Source organism: Excalfactoria chinensis, chromosome 5 (assembly GCF_039878825.1).
Source record: "Excalfactoria chinensis isolate bCotChi1 chromosome 5, bCotChi1.hap2, whole genome shotgun sequence".
Classification (NCBI taxonomy): domain Eukaryota; kingdom Metazoa; phylum Chordata; class Aves; order Galliformes; family Phasianidae; genus Excalfactoria; species Excalfactoria chinensis.
The window spans coordinates 19,604,265-19,613,200 of record NC_092829.1 but is presented as its reverse complement, the minus strand read 5'-3'; the positions used below and the strand labels follow the sequence as shown (position 1 = coordinate 19,613,200).

At 47.4% G+C, this 8,936-nt stretch overlaps 1 protein-coding gene across 3 annotated transcripts; it reads right to left on the bottom strand.

The window, feature by feature from the left end:
• Positions 1-95: 95 nt before the first annotated feature.
• LOC140253236 (uncharacterized) lies at positions 96-8,118 on the bottom strand. Of its 3 annotated transcripts, none has more exons than XM_072338740.1 (13): positions 7,954-8,118; positions 7,474-7,650; positions 6,836-6,941; positions 6,193-6,315; positions 5,456-5,675; positions 4,481-4,504; positions 3,602-3,724; positions 3,010-3,197; positions 2,093-2,292; positions 1,695-1,786; positions 1,337-1,388; positions 735-832; positions 96-578 (listed from the first exon to the last, which is right to left on the bottom strand). In XM_072338740.1, exons 1-13 carry the CDS (start codon positions 8,076-8,078, stop codon positions 364-366), a joined length of 1,743 nt encoding a protein of 580 aa, XP_072194841.1. In that variant the 5' UTR covers positions 8,079-8,118; the 3' UTR covers positions 96-363. The 3 variants fall into 3 exon arrangements, 2 of the variants coding, with proteins under 2 accessions (XP_072194841.1, XP_072194842.1); XM_072338741.1 differs by having other exon boundaries at positions 417-594; XR_011903800.1 differs by lacking the exon at positions 1,337-1,388 and having other exon boundaries at positions 535-578.
• Between the last annotated feature and the right edge of the window lie 818 nt (positions 8,119-8,936).

Sequence of the window (8,936 nt, the reverse complement as noted above, 5' to 3'; positions counted from 1 at the left end):
AACACCCCAGAAATTCCAACTCTGTAAGTCAAAAAGGGAAACCCGTAGGTCAAGAAAGGAAACAAGAAGCCTGTAACTGTGTTCCTGCGCAGGTTTATCTCAAGTCCCATTGAAAGTTCTGGCACCCAAGCCAGGGATACAAATTAGATACAAATAGAGTTTCTACCAATATGATACTGTGTATCAACTGCCCTAAAAGGGCAATACCAACAGCATAGAGAAAGAAACTGCAAGTCGGTGATGTCTTGCGCTAAGGTAGCATTCACTTGAATATAGAAGCTTGGACTGCCACATTGCTGGGACTTATTATTACCCCTCTTTATGCTGGCAAACAGGGGACAGACTCATTTGGGTTATCCTACATTATCCTAGGTCCAGCTGGATCTTCTCTGTGCTGTTGTAAAAGGTCCCAGCACAGTTGGAGCCCCCAAAGACCAGCACTGTGTGCTGGTTATGCTTATTCTTGTTCTCCTTGTCGACATCAGTCACGTGGGCAGGAGTCAGATCAAGCAATGTGTGGCCAGCTCGTGGCACAGAGCAGAGGTCAGGGTGGATCACTGTGCTCCATGAAAGAGTATCTGAGGTAGAAATGAGCTGTAAGTAACATGAAAAAACCAACCATCAACGTTCCTAAAGCAAGGAGTGAAACAAACACACCAGACTATGCATTCAGAAACACCACTACATTCCACCGTCACCAAAAGCTATGGAAATATGGAAGGAGATTCACTCACCTAGGTGAAAAACAAAGGCATCCTGTAGGGCTCCCTCAGCATTGCAGCCTCCACTGATCAAAACTTTCCAGTCCGACACACCCAGAGCTGCATGAAAACTGGGACCAGAGCAAAGGTGGGGTTGTGTCAGCCAGCAACGGGCAGAAGTGAGCAGACTTTTATGAGCAGAATGGGGGATTAAGCTGAAGAATAGATGTTAACTTCTCTTCTGCCCTGACTTGCTGAATGACCCTGGAAGTTAGTTTCTCTCTTCAGATCATGACAAATCAGGGCTGAAAAGCACCTCATTACCTCAGGAGCTAACAAAACTTCTGTGTTTTGCTATATGGAATAAGATAGCAGGGACTTAAGTCACTGGTCTAATGGGAGATAGCATCCCTTTCAGATTTCCACTTAGGTACCTAAGTGGTCTGTACTCCCCACAGCTTAGGAGGACCCTGGTGTGGGAATTTCTGGTCCCACAGCAGAGGGGCCACCCACAGTGTTTTGACTAGTGAGACAAAGGTACGCAACTGGGTCTGATCACAAGCACCTTTTGAACCCAGCTTCACAGAGAAAGGACAGGGGAAGAAAATGCTTCTAGATCTGCTACAAGATCTTACCAACGTGCAGAAGGCTGACCACAGGGTGCGACTGGTGTATATTCCATAAAACCTGACAGCCAGGAGAAAGGTCAGTTAAATGTACAAAAAGTACTCCTAGCAATATTTCTCAGCCTTATAACCAGACAAAAGCTTCTAAATACTGTCATATCAGCCACCTGTACTTTCTGTTGTCTAGCTTCTTCCAGAAAAGGAATGTCTTGTTTTTCCCCATTACCTGCCCCCTTATGCCCTCACTAACCCAGAATTTTCCATCTCCACTGTCTAGTCAGGACTTCTAGTGTTAATTCTGCCTTTCCATTCTTCAGGCCTCATTTCCCAGTTCTTTCCTTAAAAACAACCTTCAAAGATTTCTTACACAGATCCAAGATGTGCATGTCACTGAGGTAGAGACAAGACCTCCGACCTCCAAAGATCAACAGCTTGTTCTTCAGTAGAGTAGCTGAATGCCTGAGAAGAGAAGCAGCAAATGAGCAAAGCATCTTCAGCACACTCCCTGATGTGTTAACCTTTGTTGAGCCTGCCTTGGCTTCTGTTAATGAGTTGTAATAGCTTCTGTCTGCACCCCTCTCTATCCTCAGACACTGCAGCCCAAGGACAGAGCCCTGTCAGAATAATATTCAAAACATTGCCTTACATAGCCTTGTCTTAATGGGGTAAATTGTGGAGAGTCACCTAATATTTAGGAATCTGCACTGAGGTGGAAGGGAAGGTTTCCTTCTCTATTTTGGAGCTCCAGAGCAAGAGCACTCTCACCCAAGCCTAGGCAGAGGCTTCTCCCCTTCTGAGATGGGCTGGTACCAAATTTCATGTTCTGGATTGAAGACATAAAGCATGTTGCTGCAGGGTCCAACTGCCAGTGGTGCCATTTTGGGGAAAGCCCCTCCAAAAACAAAGAGCTCCTTGCGATAGATAGTTGCACTGTGGTAGGTCAGCGATGGCATTCTTCCTTTAGCCTAGGAACACAATATCTGTTATAAGAAGTTTGTTATTTTACTGCATGACCCATAAGAAAGGGTTTCACATCATGCCATGAGTTCATCAAGTCTCAGTTTTCATTTTATTGGCACTCTCATCAGATCTTTGCCATTCAGGCAGACAGTAAATCCTTTGCATACTCTGCACCACCAGAATGCTATGATGAGAGTAGGAAGTTAACCTCCCACTCCAGCTGTCTCAAAACAAGACAGGGAACAGAAAGATCTCATCCCAGTATTATTCTGTGACAGCAGTCTTCTGCTTTAGTCAGGAAAGAGACAGTCCTCAGCTGACAGGACCTGCTGCAAGAACAGGACACACAATCCAAAGAGTTGAGACCTGCCAGGCTCAGAACAACCCGCTGACTTCAAAAGACCAGTTCCTCAGTATCTCTCAACAGCACCATGCAGAATGAGACATCATTTCCCTTTGTTACTTGTGCAGTACCTCCCACCCACCACCTTGATCAGATGCAGCACTCTTGCAACAACCGTTTTTTCATTCACTTTAGGCATGCCCTCTGTTTTCTGCTAAGCTTATGGCCCTTCAGAACAGTTGAGTTTGACAGACACAAGAAGGTTAAGCAGTTCAGGCAACCTGCAGCAACAACAGACCAAGACTTCTGGAGTACAGACATCAATACATCAACTGCTACATTTTATGTGCTTTTACCTTAAAAAAGCTGCAGTACTTACAGACACAAGAAGCCATTTCCAGGTGACTGTGTCCAGAATGTAGATGCCACTGTAGTCTTCGTCCTCCCTAATGCCCCCAAAAATATAGATTCGCTTGGTGTCTGGGTCATAGGTAGCTGTGTGACCACGTAAGCATGATGGCATAGCATTTTCTTGCTGGAGACTCACTGGAAACCAGAAATTGCTGTCTGTAGGAGCAACACCAGGCAGATGGTAGGTGAGTTTGAACATGGGGACATCATTACAGCATAAGCATAGATCTCAATTAGAGGTTCTTTGTTCTCTTTCTCCAGTCTGTTTTTCCTGAGCAACATAATCCTTTACCAAAGTGCAAACTTCCTGACAGGCACAGCACAGCAGCAGGCAGCATGAAAACTCTGTTGTGCATCCTGCAGTTACCTTCCCAGCACACTGGGAAATTGCCTAGAACAGCACCAGCACTGGCCACTTCCTAGAACTGATAGTGACTGTTAGAAGTTGTGACCTCTCTGCTGTTTCCTCCCCATGCACAGACCCCAAAGGACACTTTCCCACCCAATTCATCCTTTATTTCCACCCACCCCATTGCATTTGACATCCTTAAACTCCTCACCGATTTCCAGTTTCCAAAGAGCATCCTTGCAGGGCTGCTGATCAACACCTTCTCCACCAACCAGAACAGCAGTTCTCAGATCGCTGAGGCACATGGCATGGCACCACCGTGGGCTGGGGCTGCCTGGGGAGGGGAGAGCACAGTGCTGGGAGCAGTCAGAAGACACTCCTCAGTTCCCTTAACTGGAGAGAATAAAGCAGCTGAGGGCTCAGTGGGAGGGAAATGGGAAAGCAGACTGCAGGTCTCTTATCATTGGAGTGGCAAAGATATGCACAATTTTCTGTTGGCTTTGGAGAAAAAGTACTGTACTGGGAGCATCATCATGAGAAGGAGTCAGCAGAGAAGGCTGGGTGCAGACAGGCAGAAGAAAGCTTGGATCCCACTAAGCACCTATTCCCAGAAAGAAATCCCAGTTGTGCTCTCTCCTTGCATTACTGCTTGTGATAACATGGAGGAGGGCTACCAGTAAGAACTTCTTGATGGCTAAGACATAACAACCCAAAGCGTGTAGCTGCTTCCAGAGATATTCCTCCTACTGCTCTGTTCCTCCTCCTTTCCTTGCTCCTAACCCCTGCATTTGGCTGAGCAAGCTAAAAATTCCTTTTTATCAAAGCTTATTCCACATCTTACTCTTTGTCTCAAATAGCTACACACCCAGAAGTGTCCCTGAGATTCAAAGGGGTTACAGAAGCACATTAGAGAGCCTGACAGTACTGGAAGCACTTACACAACTGCACACAATATATATAGACAACATGCTTGCTATTTCTGATTGCTGGGGAGATAAAGGATCAAACATGAGCAGCCTGTGATGTCAAAGGGAATGGCATCATTGGCTGGGTAAAAAGACAAACCAGGGTCTAGAAGAGAGATCTTCACCTTGCAACTCCTCCACTGCCAGATCTGCAGAAGAAACACAGAGATCACCCTGTAAAGAAAGCAGCCAGCAGACATACCCTGGGAAATGCTCAGCTCTATGGTTTAAGAACCCACTGGCCTTCTTTCTGCAGTCCCCCAGCTCAAAGCTACTTGCTAGCAATGAATAAGTTGCAAAACTAAGAATCATGTAGAAAGTCTCATAAGAAGCAATACTGAAGACAGATAAGAGCAAAGTACACCTCCTCTGACTGCTATCATGCCATTGCACTTTACATTGCTGATGAAAACCTCATTCTCTCCCCACTGCATTTGTCTTCGTGAGAAGCAAGTCCCAGTAAATATTTCACACGGTGACAACTGAGCTACTGTCAAATATTTACATACAAGCTTGGCCACACCTTGCAGCTGACTTGAAATTGATGCTCCAGAAACTATAGGTTTAATTCCCCAAATCCTTGGCAGCTACCTCCTCACCAGTGAAAATTCAGTGTAATTATACTACTTATATAAATGCACATTTCTTCTTTTATCCTCCATATTTAATAATAAACCATGTCTTCTGTGGACCAGTGATATGCTGATGGTAGGGGGACAGACTAATGAAGAAATTACAGAACATGATGGTAGGTTACTTCTTTGTGCCTCAGTTTATTTTTTTGTAAGACGAGGCTAATGGTACTTGCCCTCATTTACAGCACTTTTACTCATATGAAGCGATAAAGCATATTATGTTACAGTACAGAGTATTGGCACTAAAGAGTGCATCATGTTCTATATCCTTTTCCCAATGAACAAAAACTTCTCAAGCAGTTTATCCAGGGCCAGGGAGCAGTTCTCAGTACTTTGCCAGGCACAGACAAGCCCAAAACTGCCTTGGAGGCACATCAAGAAATACACACTGGAATCTGTTGCCATCAGCAGTGGAAGACAGTGCAGATAAGACCCATAAACACACCCAGAAGCTGCCAGAGTTACCTTCTACATCAAGTTCTCTCTCAGATGCTCTGGGTTCAAATAGAATTTTCCTGGGCTTCTTGGGGCAGACAGGACTCTCCTTCCAGTTGTCACTGGGCTCCACCTCATGAGGTGCTGGCTTCAGGGCATAGGGTACCACTAGGCTCCTTAGTGATGTGTGGGAGTTCTTCCTGCCAGGCCAGGAAGCTCTTGCAATCATCTCAGAGCTCTGACCCTTAACCTGCGAAGAGCTTCAGTCAAAGCACTTACAAAGAGAAAGACCCGAGGCTACTGCAAATTTATCTATAACAGGGACAAAGACAAGTTCAATGTGGTGGTTGTTTTCAGGTTTACTTTCCTGTTTAGTCTTCAGAATCAGCATGCCAACATCAGCTGCCAAATACATACCAAGCCACACAGACACCCGCTGCTATGTGCCCAGCCGGTGGCTTGCTTTCAGCTACTGGCTGCCATAGGCAGTTTGTACAGAGGCTACCAGAGAGGCAGAAGGGCATCAGTGCCAGTCACCAAGTGGACCAGTGATCCTACGAGGGGCTGTTAAATTCAACTCCTTCAAAGATATTAATCAACTTCTGTAGCATAAATGAATCTTTGACTCCAAAACCTGCTTCACCAGGTATTTTCTATGAGGAAGGCAGCAAGTGCTGCTGCTAGATACAAAGTGAGCAGTTTCAGGTGACAGAGCACATACCAAGGAGAAGTAAACCGATGAGAGGAAGGACCCAGCACACACTTACAGCAGAAGGATCCTCCACGTCCTGATCAAGGGGCCCATCAGCAGCAGGAAGCACTGGGGACTGGGTGGTCTCTGGGACCAGAAATGAGTGGGCAGGCGTACTGCTGGAGACTCCACGGAGCAGCTGCGACAGGAGCAACAATGGGCAGTGTTAGAACAGAAGTCCACAAAAACTGTCAGCCACAGAAGGTGAACATAAATATGTTCTGCAAGGGACAGGTTCCCTGCAAGGGAATAGCCCAGATCTTTCTGGGGTGATCAAAAAAAATAAATAAATAAAGACAGGAAAACAAAGCCAGACAGGGAAAAATAGTAAATCCAAGGACATTAGCACACTGTAAAGCAATCACTCATGTACCACACATCCAGGAGAGTAGAATTAGAAGTGAGCCATTCTCTGCTGCATATTTGCTGCAGTACATGAGGTGTTTTAGCAAAGTTGTGTTTAGTGAGTAGGACTGGAATGTTGAGGAAGGCTGAGGTTCAGACCAGATGCATTAACAGATCTATGCAATGTGGCTCTGCCTTGGAGTAGCAAAGAGAAGAAACACAAGAGGATGAGAAAGGAAGTTTAAAGTTCAGAGCTGGCAAAGGTGAACTGGTTTGGAATCCAGGACAGGCAGAGGGGTTATTGCTTCTTTCACCTGCCCATGGACAGTCAGGACAAGCTTCACAGGGTTGCTTTCATGTGTTTCTTTCAACGAGGCCATGAAAACATCTGTCCTCCAGTCACCTTCCCACACCAGAGACCTGCACAGAGCATCATGGGTTTTCAGCCCACAGCTAGCATCAACCTTTGAGGAATTCTTGCTCCTAAACTTTCTTGTAGCACCTCAAAGCCAAAATATACCAACTCTGAAAGTAGCTGAAAGTTGGCACAGGAAGCTCTAGATAGTAGCTTTTGTTTGGGTGTACAAGTGTAACCTCATGAAACAGAGCAAGGCAGGGGCTGTCTCCGATTCTCTTTCACACTATGACCAACGACATGTGAGACAGGTCTGGAGAACTAACACAATCTCTAGGAGGTAAAGGAGTATTCTTTCTTATCCAAATAGCCATTATACTACACAGTAAAGACTTCCTATTCCAAACAGATTCTTCCACAGGATCTGTGATAGTTTTAGCGTAAACAACACTTTCGATTATGCCTGTGCTATATTCACCCTTCCCAGAGCCATCCCAGGAGATTCTGATCTCTGCCAAAACTAAGAAAGGAAGGGAAAAGCAGGGCCGAGCACAGGGCAGCCCAGCAACACCCACTGGTGCCGTGTCGCACCGCTACCTGCAGGCAGGTCCCAGTGTGCCGAGCCGTTGCACCCCGATGTCTGGTGCCACCAACACGTCCACTGTGATGCTGGTGTCTGGGGAGTAGCAGCTCCAGTCCCCCAGGCTGAACACCACCAGCTGCCTGGGCAGTGGCAGGGGCAGCCAGGCCTGGTAGCCCATCTTGCTGGACTGGCTGGGAGAGAGAGCAAACAAGAAGACGACATAAAATCAGAGAAATACCAGGAAGGCTCAAAAATATACCATGGAAGTGTAGAATGAGAGGCTCATTTTGCTCAAGAGCATTTTGCATGGGGAGGTGATGAAGGAAAGCTCTGTTGCCCTCAGAAGGGAGAGCTGCCGCATGCGTAACGCTGCACCGCATCCACCCGGCCCAAAAGAGAGCCCTGCCCGGGGCCGACCCGGCGCCGCCGCCCTTTCTCTGCCCGGGGCAGCCGCTGCCCGTGGAGGAGCAGCGCCGGGCCGCGCCGCGCCGCACCTGCTCAGCCGCCGCGGCGGCTCCCGCAGCGCCCACAGCACGTAGAAGGCGAGCTCATTCTCGCAGACGGCACCGCCCGCTCCCAGCCCACCCTCGGCAGAGGGGCCGCGGCAGGCGGACAGCATGGCTGGCAGGGGAGAAAGAAAAGCGGCCGTGGGTGGCCGCCATAAAGGTGCCGAAGGGCGGCGGAGCTGTGGGCGGCCGCCGCGCATCAACCGCCCCCAACTGCCAGGATCGCGTGGCCCGTAAGCAGCAGGAGCGTCCGAGGCTCCCGGGGTCAGCCTCCCTGCAAGCAACACTGACACCAGTGACAGGATTTCGACGGCCAAGGGAGCCGTGCTCCATACGTACCAGCTGGAAAGTGTCCTGTGTGGGTCCAGCACATCCCGCTGCCAGAGAACAGGTCCGTCCTGCTGCAGCTCAACCACCGAAGTTACAGAAAGACTGGGAAACAACGTGAAATGTCACATTGCTTCCACCAGGTTGTTTAATTGCCCTCTTGGCCACATGCATAAGCCAGGACAGATGGCAGAGATTCATAGCAAGCTGACTGCAATCAAATAGCAGAAGTGCTGTTTCTTTTCTGTGCTCCTAAAAAAAGAAACTGTTTCTTTAGCTTGGCACAGCTATCCATCCCATTGATCAGCTCTGTGATCTCCTGCCCACCAATTATTTTGTAGCAATGCTCCAGGCAAACACAAGATGAGGAGAGAGACATCTGAACTCGCGTAGCAGGACCAGATATACATACATAGCCTGGCTACTTGCTTGTTCCTCTCCAGATCTTTAAATACACAGTATGAGTTCAAATGTGGCAGAGAAAATTTGAAGAGTTAAAAAGAAAAATAAATAAATAAAATAAAATCGCCACAAATGCTTTTAACAGGGAATGTCCGAGTTGGAGCAGCGATCCCTAGCTGACAACAGTGCATTTCCTATGCATTTACAACTGAAGTGTCCAGCATACTGCAAAGTACATTTGG